The sequence below is a fragment of the Acanthochromis polyacanthus genome, chromosome 1 (assembly GCF_021347895.1).
Source record: "Acanthochromis polyacanthus isolate Apoly-LR-REF ecotype Palm Island chromosome 1, KAUST_Apoly_ChrSc, whole genome shotgun sequence".
NCBI classification, from domain to species: domain Eukaryota; kingdom Metazoa; phylum Chordata; class Actinopteri; family Pomacentridae; genus Acanthochromis; species Acanthochromis polyacanthus.
Genome location: NC_067113.1, coordinates 51354645 through 51369538, shown reverse-complemented (window position 1 = coordinate 51369538; position 14894 = coordinate 51354645). Strand labels below are relative to the sequence as shown.

At 39.6% G+C, this 14894-nt stretch overlaps 2 protein-coding genes across 3 annotated transcripts; one reads left to right on the top strand and one right to left on the bottom strand.

Moving 5' to 3' along the window:
* Nucleotides 1-1169: 1169 nt before the first annotated feature.
* tspan33a (tetraspanin 33a) lies at nt 1170-7895 on the bottom strand. 2 transcript variants are annotated; one of them, XM_051957695.1, is made up of 9 exons: nt 7550-7895; nt 5778-5835; nt 5381-5508; nt 4579-4653; nt 4055-4150; nt 3492-3620; nt 3239-3400; nt 2053-2189; nt 1170-1322 (listed from the first exon to the last, which is right to left on the bottom strand). In XM_051957695.1, exons 1-8 carry the CDS (start codon nt 7649-7651, stop codon nt 2088-2090), a joined length of 852 nt encoding a protein of 283 aa, XP_051813655.1. In that variant the 5' UTR covers nt 7652-7895; the 3' UTR covers nt 1170-1322; nt 2053-2087. The 2 variants fall into 2 exon arrangements, with proteins under 2 accessions (XP_051813655.1, XP_022052247.2); XM_022196555.2 differs by having other exon boundaries at nt 1170-2189; nt 7550-7889.
* A 1671-nt stretch (nt 7896-9566) lies between these two features.
* LOC110952822 (uncharacterized) lies at nt 9567-13509 on the top strand. Its single transcript, XM_022196552.2, has 8 exons — nt 9567-9694; nt 9911-10113; nt 11165-11275; nt 11823-11918; nt 12056-12166; nt 12495-12612; nt 12735-12950; nt 13045-13509. Exons 1-8 carry the CDS (start codon nt 9676-9678, stop codon nt 13374-13376), a joined length of 1206 nt encoding a protein of 401 aa, XP_022052244.2. The 5' UTR covers nt 9567-9675; the 3' UTR covers nt 13377-13509.
* The last annotated feature ends 1385 nt before the right edge of the window (nt 13510-14894 follow it).

Here is a 14894-nt window from a genome sequence, read left to right as displayed (position 1 = left end):
ACAGTCACATTTTTAATGCTCAAGTTTTGTTTTGATTTCAAACACGCTGGCCGGGGCACCAGTAAAAACACATTTCTAGCAGGTCAGATCTGCACCATGGTGGTGCTGTTGTTATTGCATTAATTGGAAAGTGCACTTGTGGTATTTGCACGGCGACTGATGCTTTGTTTCTCCGCCGGTGTTCTGAGAGTAAAACTGGGTTAACTGTTTGTGTGTGTGTGTGTGTGTGTGTCTGGGCCTCCTCAAAACCCACAGCAACATGGCTGCCTGAGTGAGTCAGACATGGAGTCAGAGGGACCACACACAGAGGCCTGGAGCCGCTCAGTTCAACACACACTCACTCTAACCCAATCAGGCACATTCCCAATCACACTCGCTACAACAGACACTCTTACAGACCCACACACTGTCACTTTTCCGCCACTTTTTTTTTTTTTTTTTTTTTTACTAAACTACACATCATATCTTTCTTTAAAAAAGTACTGAACTTTCACTCCTTTGTGCCATCCAGTCAGATCCAGTTGGTTCTGCCGTGTGTTAAACTCAGTAAGGGGAGTTCCTGGAGCTGTTACCAACATAGAAATGTCATGTTTAGATTGGGGACTTGCGTCAAAGGCTGTTACACATGCAGGACTGCTTCTGCTCCCAAAGATTACAGGCATCAGGTTTCAGGCTGAGAATGTCTCACAAGTCGAGGTTTTTATTCGCCGGGCGAAGAAACGGGGAGGAGATGGGAGGCTGTGTTGGTTTTTGCTGCTTCACAGTTATGTTAGAGTTTGGGCCGGAGATCCAGTTGAATGACAGCTGAATGACAGTTCTTGCAGTTAAAAGAAACTGTCAAATTATGACATGATAATACTGATGTGGGTGTACTTTACAGACATTAAAACATCCTTAAACTGAATACAAATCAACCTTTAATTATTCACTTTATCAAGATGGTGGGATTATTTGGTGTTTGTTTTTTTTCCTCAGCTACTGTCTGCTCAGTGATTAACAGCAAAATATAAACTTGGCCTATCCTATACTGGGAGTCACTGCTTCTTTTTTGCACTTAACAGTCATTACACAAGAAAAACAGCAGCAGGATGGATTCAAATGGCGCTTACAGGATTTAAATTATATTATCCCCAACATATGTACAGAATCTGAACTGTGGGCAGGGCCGATGTGGTTTGGCAAACATTTATTTGTGATGGCAGCGTAGGAAGACATCCACCCTCTGCAGCCATGCAGGCAGTCAGCTGGCTGAAATGAAAGGAGGCACTGACATCATGTGCAGTGTGAGGTCTTGGCAGGACGAGCACCACGGCCACAATATGCTGAAAGGTCGGAACAACAGCGTAAACATTTGTTAGCTTGTAAAATGAAACATGTTTAGTTGGAAAAAGGATTATTCTACTGTGTAATATTTCATTGTAACAGGCTTTTCTGTGGCTCAGAGGTGAGATAAGCTGGAGGAAGTAGAGGAAGCTAGACACAAACGGCCTGTGTGCACCAGCTATCTTCAAAAACTGCAGCAATAAAGAGAAAATGTGCATAATGTAGGATGCACATTTGCAAAACATGAACAGAAACATGTGAAATTCAGTAAATTCCATGTAAATATAAAAGCGTCATTACTGAGCATGCAGAAACCATTCTGAATGAGGTTTTTATATTTTTCATATAAAAGTCTACAAAACATAGCTTCAGAAATGCAGTTCCCTTTCAGCCAGTAACCATTTGTAGAAGGATGCAAGCTAAACATAATACAAATATGAAACATTCTCCACTGCTGACATCTTTGACAACAAATAAATGATATAAAAAATTACTATCTGCAGATGATATTTCACTTCAGTAAAGTGTAATAATATCCTGAGTACAATCCAGTTTACCCTCTTTGCACCTGATTGAGAAGTAAATGCTAGCATTGTCTGCATCCAATAGGCGGCAGCAGAGTTTTATTTCTCCATCTGTGTCCTTGTGTGGTTTCACGTCCAAGTCAAGTGTTTGAAAACACTTTATTTGCGCTGTTCATATGGACATATGGTCCAAGAGTCACGCTACCGGGCTCATCAGAATCTGGTCCAGTCTCTCCTAGATCAGCTCCACGGGTCAGAACGGTGGTTTTGGTTGTAGTTCTGCAGCTCGATCTGGTCTTTGATCTGGTTTATCAGAATCTGAGACAATAGGATGCCAACCAGCTGCAAAACAAATGAGCAAAAAGAAGGCTCAACATCTGGCTACAGTGGCTGGTCTGTACTACATAGACTACCATTCAAAAGGCTGAGCTCACTTAGAAATGCCATTATTTTTGAAAGAAAAACAATTTTTCTCAATTATGATAGCTTTAACTTAATCAGAAATACAATCTCGACATTGTTAATGTAGTAAATAACTATTGTAGCTGGAAACGGCTGATTTTTAATGGAATATCTACATAGGGGTACTGAGTAACATTTCCAGCAACCATCACTCCTGTGTTCTAATGCTACATTGTGTTAGCTGATGGTGTTGAAAGGCTCATTGATGATTAGAAAACCCTTGTGCAATTATGTTAGCATAATTGTCTGTGGTTGGCTGTCAGCTGGTCACCCTGGAGGAGGTGGTGGAGCAGAGGACCAAACTACTGGCCATCATGGACAACACCTCCCACCCCCTCCATAAAACTGTGGACAATCTGAGGAGCAGCTTCAGCAACACACTGAAATAACCCCACTGCTCCAGGGAATGATAGAGGAGGTCATTCCTCCCCACAGCAATAAGACTCTTTAATATGTCTGCATCTGGTAGGTCATAAAAGGTCTATCACTCTGCCTGCTAGACACTTTGCAGTCTAACGTCATTCATTCTATCTGTAAACTTATCTGCACCTACGTATGTCATTTGCACATCTAGCACACTCATTTGCACACTCTCATTTGCACATTTCTGTGTCACTAATGTATATTCTTGTATATCTGATAACTTTTATCTTTCTATATTCTATTCTCTATGTTCTTATTTTATATTATGTTACCTTCACGTTACAACTGACTCTAATATTCTGTGTTGTCTTACTGTTTGCCCCCTTGTTGAATACCTAGCTGCTGTAACAACTGAATTTACCTCTGGGGATTAAAAAAAGTCTGTCAAAGTCTAAGTCTAGCACATGAATAAAAGTGTGAGCTTTCATGGAAAACCTAAAATTGTCTGGGTGAGCCCAAACTTTTGAACGGTAGCGTATGTGTGTGTGCTTTCCATCATGTTCTACCTGTGGTATCGCCAGTCCCAGCGCAATGCCTCCCAGTAAGAACAGGTTGCTGTGGATCCAGTTAACCAGTTTGTCTATGCAGCCGTTGGTGTGGATGTGGCCTCCAGCTTCGGCGAACTCCAGTTCCTGCATCCCCTGACCACACATGGTGTTGATTACCACCTGCAAGCATGGACATAAACAGGTGAAATACATTAAAAAGGAACAAAAACTACCCGAAATATTGTCAGCAGAGTGTCAAAAAGAAGGAAACCTTGTCTTTGGACAGGATGCAACAAGAGAAGGGGACAGAACAGCGCTCTCTGCTGGGGTTGTCGTTTTTGCAGCTGAAATACATGTTCTTGGACCAGTCAGTGTAGGTGACACCGCCACAGCAGCCAAACTGAGGAGGCGGAAGAGGTCAGAAGAATCAGAATCAGAGGGTGTTTTACTGCCAAGTAAGTTTTGATGTGATGCTGTGGTGCTTAACATTAAATGATAACAAGCAGAAGATTTTTTAAAGAAGGATAAAAAGATTTTCTTGCAAGTCAAACAAATATCAAGTGCAATAGATCCAACCTATTATAGATAATAAGAAATAGCAGATATATGTATGGATGGTAAGAATGTGCAAATTATTCAACTGAGAATGTGCAAAATTACACAATATATGATGTAAACACTATGAAATGTGCAAAGGATAATGATAATCTTATGTAAAAAGCTGTGTGTAATGAAGTGTCACTGTGTGTCTCTACAAAAATGTCGTTCAGGCTGCTATTATCCTGATACAGTAAAAATGATGACACAAATGCTGCATTTATACTAAATCTTTACCTCTCTCTGACCAAAGTCAATGAGGTTTTGCAGATCGATGTCATCTCTGTAGTGGACAATGGCCCTGTCGATCACCTCTGTCACTTTGTTCCGTGCCTTGAAAGAGTATTTTAAATGCATTTTAAAAAACATATAATAAATTCCTAAATTAAAAATAAACACTCTCATGCCATAAGCAAACAAAATCATATTTTACAATCCTGCTCGTGAGCAAATTCTGTTATATTGACAAGTTTATTAAACTTTTGCAGAAGTTACAGCCAGGTTACAGCAGAGGGCGCTTTTTTGATATTTTTCCAAATCAAATTTGGCAAAATCTATCCAAGGAATGAATCTACAAATGCATTTAAAGAACCACCACAACCACAGTCATCAGTTATATTATGAGAAACCTCATATAATGCTGGTATTTACAGTGTTTTCAAAGTTTTAAATAAGTTAGGGTTTTTTTTTTTAAGTTTTTGAGACAGTTCCCTTTAATACAGTAATGCTTTACAGACAATCCTTCATATTGCTGTGATCACCTTATCTGAGAAGACGAAGCCGAGGATCCCAGCAGCCAGCTGCAGGATGAAGATCAGTGTGAGGCAGACACAGAACTGGGAGCAGAAGAGAGAGTGATGGTTACCAGAGAGCAAAATGAATGTGTCTCCAAGAAGATTCAACTGTTACATCACGTGGAAAACATCTGCAGAAACACTTAACGAGCAACTAAACTAGGACTTGTAATAGAAAGTAAAAAGCTAGTAGAGGAAAGATTTTTTGACCACTTTAGGTCATTATTTGCTGTTTTTGAGACTGAAAATTTGCATGAAATGTCATTATAAACATTTAACATTATTCATACATTATGTTCAAAAGTTTGGGGTCACCCAGACAATTAATGTTTTCCATGAAAACTCACACTTTTATTCATGTGCTAACATAACTGCACAAGGGTTTTCTAATCATCAATTAGCCTTTCAACACCATTAGCTAACACAATGTAGCATTAGAACACAGGAGTGATGGTTGCTGGAAATGTTCCTCTGTACCCCTATGGAGATATTCCATTAAACATTTCCAGCTAGAAAAGTCATTTACCACATTAACAATGTCTAGACTTGATTTCTGATGAATTTAATGCCATCTTCATTGAAAATAAAAGATTGTTTTTCAAAAAATAATAACATTTCTAAGTGATCTTAAACTTTTCAATGATAGTGTACATGTAGCAGCTAAAAATAAAATCCTGTAGAGATACCCTGGTTCCTTGGGCATAAAAATGACCTCTACAGCTTGTTATAAAGCACATCTGTCTTAAATAAAACATTAAAGTGTGCTCACTGTCTGCAGGAGGCAGATGTTTTCTCGTAAGGAGCCCACACATCCGCAGAAGGTGATGATGAACATGAGGATCCCCACGACCAGCAGCATTATAGCCGGATCCACTGACAGACAAGCCAGAGCTGCTTCTGAGGCAGACAAGAAGAAAGGGGAGGTTGATATAAACAGAAACACATTTGGGAGTGTTATTCCTCTGGGAAGAAGATTATGAAATTCTGGTTTCAAGCATCTTCTCTTGGCTATTATATGACAACCACATTTACAAAATCTTGGTTTTCTTGTGAAACAGTCTGACGAATAAAGCTTTATGGATCAAAAACACAGTCTTGACATGTGATCACACCATCTGTGTTGCTCTAAATACGAAAAAAAAAAACTGTGAAAGAGGCTCGATTACCTGCATGTTTCATCATGCGAGCGTACACACCGATGGACACCATCACCAGTGAGATTATCTGAGGAGAACATAAAAAGAGAAGGTGAAAAACCACTACTTCTGTGTTCCTACTTGTCCAGGGAGTGGCTCCATTTACCACAACTCCTGACTGCAATGATATGAAAGATGTGCAGGAGGGATACGTGAGTCATAGATAAGGCTGTGGAAAAATTTGCCAAAACTGCACTCGGAGCACTGAGTTAAATGGCACAATCACAACATTCTTCATTAGGATTCAGTCATTTGGATTAGAAAGTTCCTCCTGCTTCCATTTGAATAAATCAACCTGACAGCAATGTGTGCCCTTCCCTTAAATAATAAAGCCCCTTTTCACTCAGCACTCCTCTGCTGGTCTCAGTAGAATAATAGCGAGCCCTCAGAAAAACTCTTCCCACCCTGAAAGCAGTGGATCCAGTTACCATAGACAGTGTGGAGGGCAAAGTTAGAGTTGTCTTTTTGTCAAGATTTAGTTCACAGCGAATAAACCCGACGTGACACCTGAAGCAGAACATTTTGTTGGAGTTTCATCCTAAACTACGCACTTCATAATCACACCACCAGTCTACCATTTGTTACTCACCTGGATTACCACAAAAATGGGATATTCTGTAAATAATCTGAATATTCTAGACTGTAAAAGAGCAACAAACGGAGTGATTTTTGGTGTGTCGGAGGATACTGCACCCCAAGGCAACAGAAATGACAACAACACATTCCACAATGAAGAGTTTCAAGTTTTTACACAGCCTTCACCTGTTTCTACACGGCTGTAACACACTCACTCACTCACACATGCAGGTTTGTTTAAAGAAACTGCTGGAAATGCAGAAGTAAATGCATGAAAAAAGCTTCCCCGAATGGGATCACATTTCACATTTTATCACAGAAAAAGCACACCTAGAAAAACAAACTGTCAGCTCTTGCTTTCAGGAAGTTAAACCTCAACCACACATGGGAAAAAGAAATCTCCCCGCACTGCTTTAAACCTCAGCAATTCAAATCTGTTGCAGCAACAAGAAACTGTAAGAAATCCCCTCATGGTACAGTCAGCTGACACTGAAAGCCTATTGCTGAGCTTTGCTGTTAACCTAATTTGTCATTCAAATTCTAAAAGTTGCACAATTATTAACATCTCATTGTGGAAGTCTCAGCAAATCTGTCTCAGGAGACACATTGCTCTCTCTCGCATGGCCTCATCAGCACATAAATTAATGAAAAGTTGTGTTTCTTGGCAAAATAGGTGTTTCAGGAAAGGAAATATGAGTGAATAGTGGTTGAAACTAACAAAAAAAATGCTGTTTGTTAGTTACTGAGATGACAACAGTATGTTTGTGCTTTGTGCTGGGCCTACAGTTACAAAAAAGAAACTATGATGAAACATTCCTGATTTGCAAAATAAATACAAATATGTGGTAACTTCACACCTGGTTTAGGTGCTTGCTAATTTCTGTTCTCTTATAGTTTCACTCAGTCAAGTTAAAGAACAACCAAGTCAAACAAAGCAGGAGGTACTGTGGGCTGTAGGTTAAACAAACAGAAGTAATATAAGTCTGGCATGGGTGCAAGAACTGAAATCAGAAGAAAACTGTCTTTGAACGGATAATTTGCCATTAAAACACGCTTTAAGGTGAGCAACTCTGTCTTGTCTGTGATAAACCTGAACAGAAAGTAACAGCTTTTATCTTTATCATTCATTTAATAAATAATGTGTCCAGTTGCGCAGGAACACTCACCCAGAATATAAAGTTAAATATGAACAGCAGGTACTTCACAACTGGACTGACAAATGTGAATTCCTCGTCACGTCCAGCTGCGCCTCTGCGTCTTCGTGCCATGGCGACGGACGGCAGCGCGTCTTATCCACGTTTACGCGCAAAACTGCAACAAGAAGCTGAAGAAACGCGAAAGTCAAAGCAGAGACTCGTCAGCATGATGCGGATGAAGGTGACGAACAGCAGCTGATTTTTCTGTCAGATCTACAGTAGGAGTGAGGAGCTGCTGGAACTCTGACGGACTGAGTGGGTGAGTGGAAACTGGGTGGTGACATTCAGTCTCACGTTGATCATATGATCCAATCTGCAGCACAGCAGGAGCTCCTCTACTGATAGAACCTCATGATTGACCAGGTGGGTGAGAAGAAACAGCTGGAGGATCTTTTTTTTATAGTTAGGTGAAAGATTTGATTATGAAGTATTTCAAAATAACAGCATTTTCCAAAATATACAATATAATATAGATATATAGACTACTACTGCAGTCTACAATCATGGTGCATCTGCAACAGAATATGTTGTTTTGCATGTATTTTAGGTAGTTTTATTTGGTATTTGCTTAGTCAGAAGTGGAGTTTCACTTTAGTTTCACTTCAGTTTGAATGTAAATAAGTAAATATCCCTCCTATATGCTATATTATTTCTGTTTATGCACTGTACTTTTTTCTCCACATTTTTTTTCTTCATATTTCATATTGTAAATTCCAACAACTTTGCATCCTTTTGTAAATACCAGCATTTATGGCACCTTTTTTGTTAGGGTTTTATTTTTAAGTTGAATTTCTCCAAGTTGATGATTAGCTATCTATCTATCTATCTATCTATCTATCTATCTATCTATCTATCTATCTATCTATCTATCTATCTATCTATCTATCTACTGTATTTCCTATTTATATCCCAGCAAACAGCCCTGTTTGGGTCCCATCATGTGGGGACACCAAGGGCTGAAAATAATAATATAATTAAGGATAAGATAATATAATATAATCTGAGATAAGATAAGAAGTGTTACAGCAGAAAATGGGACAGTTAAAAAAATATAGGGACATTGGGAGAAAGAAAAGGGAAAAAATATAAGTATTACTGATAATGTACAAATCTTTTTATATCTAGACTCAGATTTTGGACATTCCCTTGAATGTGGAAAATACCCATATTGTGCAGGGTACTTTTATATGTAGAAATACATTAATATTGCACAGATTCTTCCATAAGTAGAAAAATACTGATTTTAAAAATACTGATATTGCACAGACTGTCTTGATATAAGCAGGTTTTCTTTTAAATTATCCATTCATAAAATCTATTTGAAAGTTAAATTATAAAATCTATTAATAACAACTGTTGCTCCATTGTAAAGTTTCAAAGCCATAATAAAACAGTGAGCCAACATAACCTGTAGCAGGACCTTAAAGGTGTAGTGAATGGAATTTTCCACTATGAAATTGAGCAATCTGTGAGAGGAACAGGAAGCGTAACACTTCTGACTAATAATTTAGTAGATGCTGATAGTTGTCCTGGTTTTACTTCTTTTCAATAGGCCTACACCCTTTGTGTCTATATATGTAGGAGGACTATAAACTGCTCTTTAACCCTAAATAACAGCAATTTCTCTTTTAAATTAATGTCTTTACTGAGCTGTTCCTTCATATGGTACAAACAACTATTAAAAACAAATTACAGTAAAGCTATTTTAAAAAGAAAATCCCCAGAGCTTAAATACAGAAGGCCATTGCCTTACTGGAGTCCATAGTGTACTATAATATTTTTAAATGTAAAAATAGTGACAAACGTATATTATTGTCTGGTTTGCCATAAGGTTCTATTCCCCAGTGTGCACGCCGAACCATTTATAGGCAAATGATTAATTCCTTCTCCTTTTCTTGACTACTTCTTTTCTCTTATTTTTGTCACAGTAACAGTTATCCCCATAGATTATCCCGTTGAAGAACTGAACTGGTCTTTATTTTGAAGGAACCTATTTTTCACAACATCCGTTCAACCCGGAAGTTGTTTCTCTGCTCAATACCATGAATGCAAAAGTGAGATTTGGTTCGGTGTTTTGACGATTTTAGACTTCGAAAATGGCGTGGAAGTGCAAAGGTTTGAACGAATATTTATTTAGCTGTCTGCTAATATTAGTTGTCGCGTCCTTGAGCTAATTTTATAGCAATTAAAACATTTGGGATACGAAGCTAACGTTAGCTAACGCTCTCTTTTGGGGGTGAAGTTGGAGAAGAGGCGTCTGTTAATGTTTGTTTGAGCCTCTGTGGTTTGTTTATTTTCTTGTCTCCACTGTGTTTTTTCTTTTTCTTACAGGCTCTGCTCTCCCACCAGCCTCCTTACAGCTGCTGGTCCCTCCGGTGAGGCTTCTGTCCGCCTTCATGTGGCAGGTGGTCCAGCAGCACAGCGTGATGCAGTACGACAAGCTGGTAGACTTCATCAGTCTGGTCACTGAGATGGTTCCTGAGCTGCTGAGTCCCAGTCAGAGGGCTCAGCTCATCCTGGGCCTAAGAGCCAGGGTGGGATGCTACTCTTTGTCACTCTTACTGAATATGATGTCCTTTTCTGTGCAGTGTTTGTTTCTGTGGCTCCACAAAGAAATAATAGAATTTATTATCAGTTTTCAACTATTTAATTAATGGGCATCAGTTTTGATTATCAAATAATATGATCCACTGATAAGACAGTTAGTTTGCAATTTTGGTTTATATCAAATATCAACAGACCTTTTTTTCTCTACACCTAAGGAACATATTACCCTTCATCTCCTGAATTTCACAGAATAACCTATTATGAAAAATAAATGAGTTGTTCAAATGAAATAAAGATTTTGGCTCATTTGCCCAGAGGTGATGACTATATGTTTGAGTAGTTTCTACTATGAAAAAAAATCCTCAGCTTCCAACTTCTTTAATTTGAAAAAGCTTCTGTTTGCTTTACTTATGTATGATAGTGAACTGAATATCTTAGTGCTGTGGACAAAACGAGACATTTAAAGATGTTATCTGTGCCTTTAAGAAACGCACGCACATTTTCATAAATTTTCTGACATTTTATAGACCAAACAAACAGGTGATTAAATGAAGAAACCAACAGTTATATTAACAGACATTACATAAGATATCATATTTATAGATTTGAACAGCTGTTAATAATATAGCAGATTTAAATTACACTAAGTAAGACAAGGTAAGATACTATTTTATTAATGCCACAGCTGGGAAATTTGCAGTGTTGCAGCAGTGAAAGGGGCAGTGAAAAATAAGCTACACGATTAGAAACTGTTCTGCACTTGAATGGCCACTGAGGGGACTGTATGTTGTCTCTGTGAACTGCTTTCAATCTGAACATTTCATTACATTGCCCCTGCATTTCTTTTACCATCTGAAGCATGTTCGGTGATGAGGAGGAGGATAATTATTCGTCATTGTAGTTGTAATATTTTGGTGGGCCTTCTTATTAGTTACGATCTAATGCTTTTGCTTTTAGAACATGCTGACATACGTCTTTATTTTTTACATTGTGATGTTATTTTTGACTCACCTGTGTCCCACTTTTGCCCTGCTGCAGCTGGTTCTGGAGCTTTGTCGTGGCGATGGAGTCGCCAACCTGCCGACCATCCAGAGCCACCTCGATAAAATCCACACCTGCAGCGCTGAACTGAGCTCCAGTGATCAGATGGTGGGTTTTTATAGACAAGTCAGAGCTGCTTCATTCACAAATAATTTAGATCTGACCTATATAACGTTTTTTTTTTTTTTTCAAAAAAACCCCACTACTGTTCAAAGTTTGGGGTCACTTAGAAATGTCCTTAGAAATGCAGTGTTTCAATGAAGATAACATTAGATGAATCGGAAATCCAGTGTAGACATTGGTAATGTGGTAAATGACTATTCTGGCTGGAAATTACTGATTTTTAATAGAATATCTACATAGGGGAACAGAGGAACATTTCCAGCAACCATCACTCCTGTGTTCTAATGCTACATTGTGTTAGCTAATGGTGTTGAAAGGATAATTGATGATTAGAAAACCTTTGTACAGTTATGTTAGCACATGAATCAAAGTGTAAATTTTCATGGAAAACATGAAATTGTCTGGGTGACCCTTAAACTTTTGGACAGTAGTGTATGGTTCACATAAAACCAGCACTCAACTAGACAAGCACATAAAATTAAAAAGCAAAATAGTTCAGATCTTCATCAGTTTTGTCTCCACTTCTTGACAGGCCAGTGCTGATCTACTGAAGAACTCTTACAGCAACTTTGCCAGCCTGGTGCAGAACATTTTGAACGTTCCTTTTGAAAAGGAGTTATTTTTCCAGGTGAGTTTGTTTGTGAAATTTCATGCGAATAGAAAATTTCACAATGACGAAAGAATAATGGACAGTGATGTCCTCTGTATCAAGACAACCTGAGCTGATGCGATCGTTTGACTCTGATGCTCTGGATGTTTCTGTAGGAGGTTTTTCCTGCAAACTACGGTTCTGCTTACAACCAAAAGATCCAGCAGCTTGTGTCTGTGTTTCTGTCCAGACTGGAACAGCTGCTGCCGATACCAGACCTGCAACAGGTACTGAAGCAGCTTTCACATCTGTAGACTAAATATACAGTCAGAAAATGTGTTGTTTTGCAATTTCCAGCAGTTTCTGAGAATATTACCTTACGAATGAAGTCATTAGTGAAAATGATTTAATATTTTGCATGATAAACTGTGTAGCTACTTCGCTGTGAAATGTGAGATATCAGAAGGCAATCCTTTATTTGTATTTCACATTTCAAAGATAATATTGCTCCACCAGCCCAAACATTGTCTCTGAATGTTCTTTTTGTGCTGCTGCCTCGAGGCCTTTCAGTTTGTTTTACTTACCAACCTGTGTTTCTCTGAACTCTCCGCTCAGACAACAGCTTGGCTCACTGAAACATCCGTTTCAGAGGAATTGGGACAACATTTGTCTGAACCTGTTGCCCTAAAGTCTCTGCTGCTTCATCACAAACAGATGGGAACTCTTAGCTCAGGTGAGAGCAGAAATTACTTCTACTTTTTTTTTTTAATTCAGCAAAGAATTCTTTCTGACAAGACAGAATAAAGAGTGTTTTCACATATTTGTTTAATAATTGAAGCCATTTCTTTATTCCAGCTTGGTCAAGCAGTGAGGAGGATGTAATTCTGTCCACACTGGCCCTCCCATCTCAAACTGGAGTGGAGAGATTCACCGAGCCGTACAGTGAGGAGGAGGATGATGATGATGATTATGATGATGAGGAAGGAGCCCTGGCGTTGGAGGATTTAGAAGAAGACTCAAGTCAAAGCTCAGATGTCCCCACAGATGATTGGCTGCCAAAGAAGAAATCAGGTCAGATAAAATCAGTAGAAGAAGCAGACAAGAACTGCCTTTGAATCAATCAGTCTTACTTCACCGACTGACTGTTCTTTATGCTGTTTTTCAGGACCGCTACCCCGTTTATTCATCTGCCCTCAGTGTTCGTTCACACACCGCGTAAAGAGGAAGGTCCAGGAGCACATCCAGACTGAGCATCACGCAACGGCTCCCAATCAGAAAAAGAAATGTGTGAAAAAAGCTGGAAGAAAGACTCTGCAGAAAAGTCACGACTTGAATGCTGCAAAAGCAAAAGTAGAAAGAAACTCAGAGACACAGAGGAAACGCAAACAGAAAGACGGTGTTGATAAAAAGAGGGAGCGTAAGCAGAAGAAAGACAACTTGGAAACAAGGAACGACGGAGACGGAAAGAGCCAACGGGGGAAGACAAAAGGTTTCTGAGCACACGGCCTGTGAACAAAAACTTCACCGAGAAGAAACCAAATGCCCGACGTGCGAAAAGGTGTTTGAACATCCAAATCAACTGAAGACCCACATGAAGCTCCACGGCTTCCGGTACCGCTGCAGCCAATGCGAGAAGGGATTCACCAGCCCGTCGGGGTATTATCAGCACCAGAGACTCCACAAGAGAGGACGGATATTCACCTGCAAGCAGTGCAACAAGGGATTCCTGTGCAATTATTCCCTCAAGCAGCACGAACGCCTACACGACGGCCCTGCCAACTTGTGCAACATCTGTGGGAAACGTTTCAGCAAAGCTGGCATCACGAGACACATGCAGATGCACCGAGGGGAGAAGAACTACCTGTGCACCACTTGCGGGAAGTCGTTTTGTCTTCGGGGGAGCTGCTGCTGCACAATCGGACTCACACGGGGGAGACACCGTACACCTGCGTCCACTGTGGGAAAGGTTTCTCCAGCAAGAGTCACCTGAACGTCCACGTACGTTCTCATACAGGAGAACGGCCGTATCTGTGCTCAGAGTGTCCGAAACGTTTCCTCACGCTGAACTGCTTAAAGAGACACACACTCAGCCACAACGGGGTGAAACCGTTTAAATGTCCGAACTGTGACAGAGAATTCTCCCAGCAGGGGAATCTGAAAAGACATCAGGCGACTCATAAACAAGACGCAAAATGATTGAGAAGTTAGAGTTTAGTCATAAATAAGGCCTCAAAGTTTATCACTCATGGAAGATGAACTGCCTTTGTATCAAGGCATCTTCAGTTTTCATAGAATACTTGGGAGTATTTGCCTTGAAGTTAATTTATTTTGGAGCAAAAACATGCTTTGGGTTCTTCTTTATATGCAGCAATGTTCTTGAATGTACATTTTAGCAGCTGTTTAAAAACGCCAACACTAAATATGCTATTTTTTGTTTTAAACTCCTCTTTTTATCTGGCAGTGTTCCCTCTTGTTCTGCACTCTGAATTCACCAAGCGATCCTAATTCTTATTGTGTAAAATACAAAAGCTATGAGCATGAACAAGACAGTTTAGATACGTTGAACCGAGGGTGATAAATCGAATTAATTCGATTAATTCGTCTTTTTAAAACCTGACGATTTGAAAATTTGCCAAATTGTAAAATCGAGGCGAGCTTAAATATATAACAATACAGATTCTTCTTCTGCCTTTCATAACTTGTGCACTGGCGTTTGCTTCCGCCTCCTCTCATCTCCTTCCGCCAAAACACTCACATTCCCGTCATGGCGGAAGCAACAGCAGACGAAGTGTTGGTCGAGAGAAAAGGGCCTCATGTTACATCGATTATATGGAAGTGGTTCAGCTTTGACAAGACTGACACAGAGCAAACTACAGTCATGTGCAAAGTTTGCAAAAGTACTGTGAAAACAAAGAGTAGCAGCACAATTAACCTCTTTCAACACCTCCGGCAGAGGTAGCCTAAAGAATGGGAAGAGTGCTCGTAGCTACGGGAGTGCAGCATGGCTAGCACTAG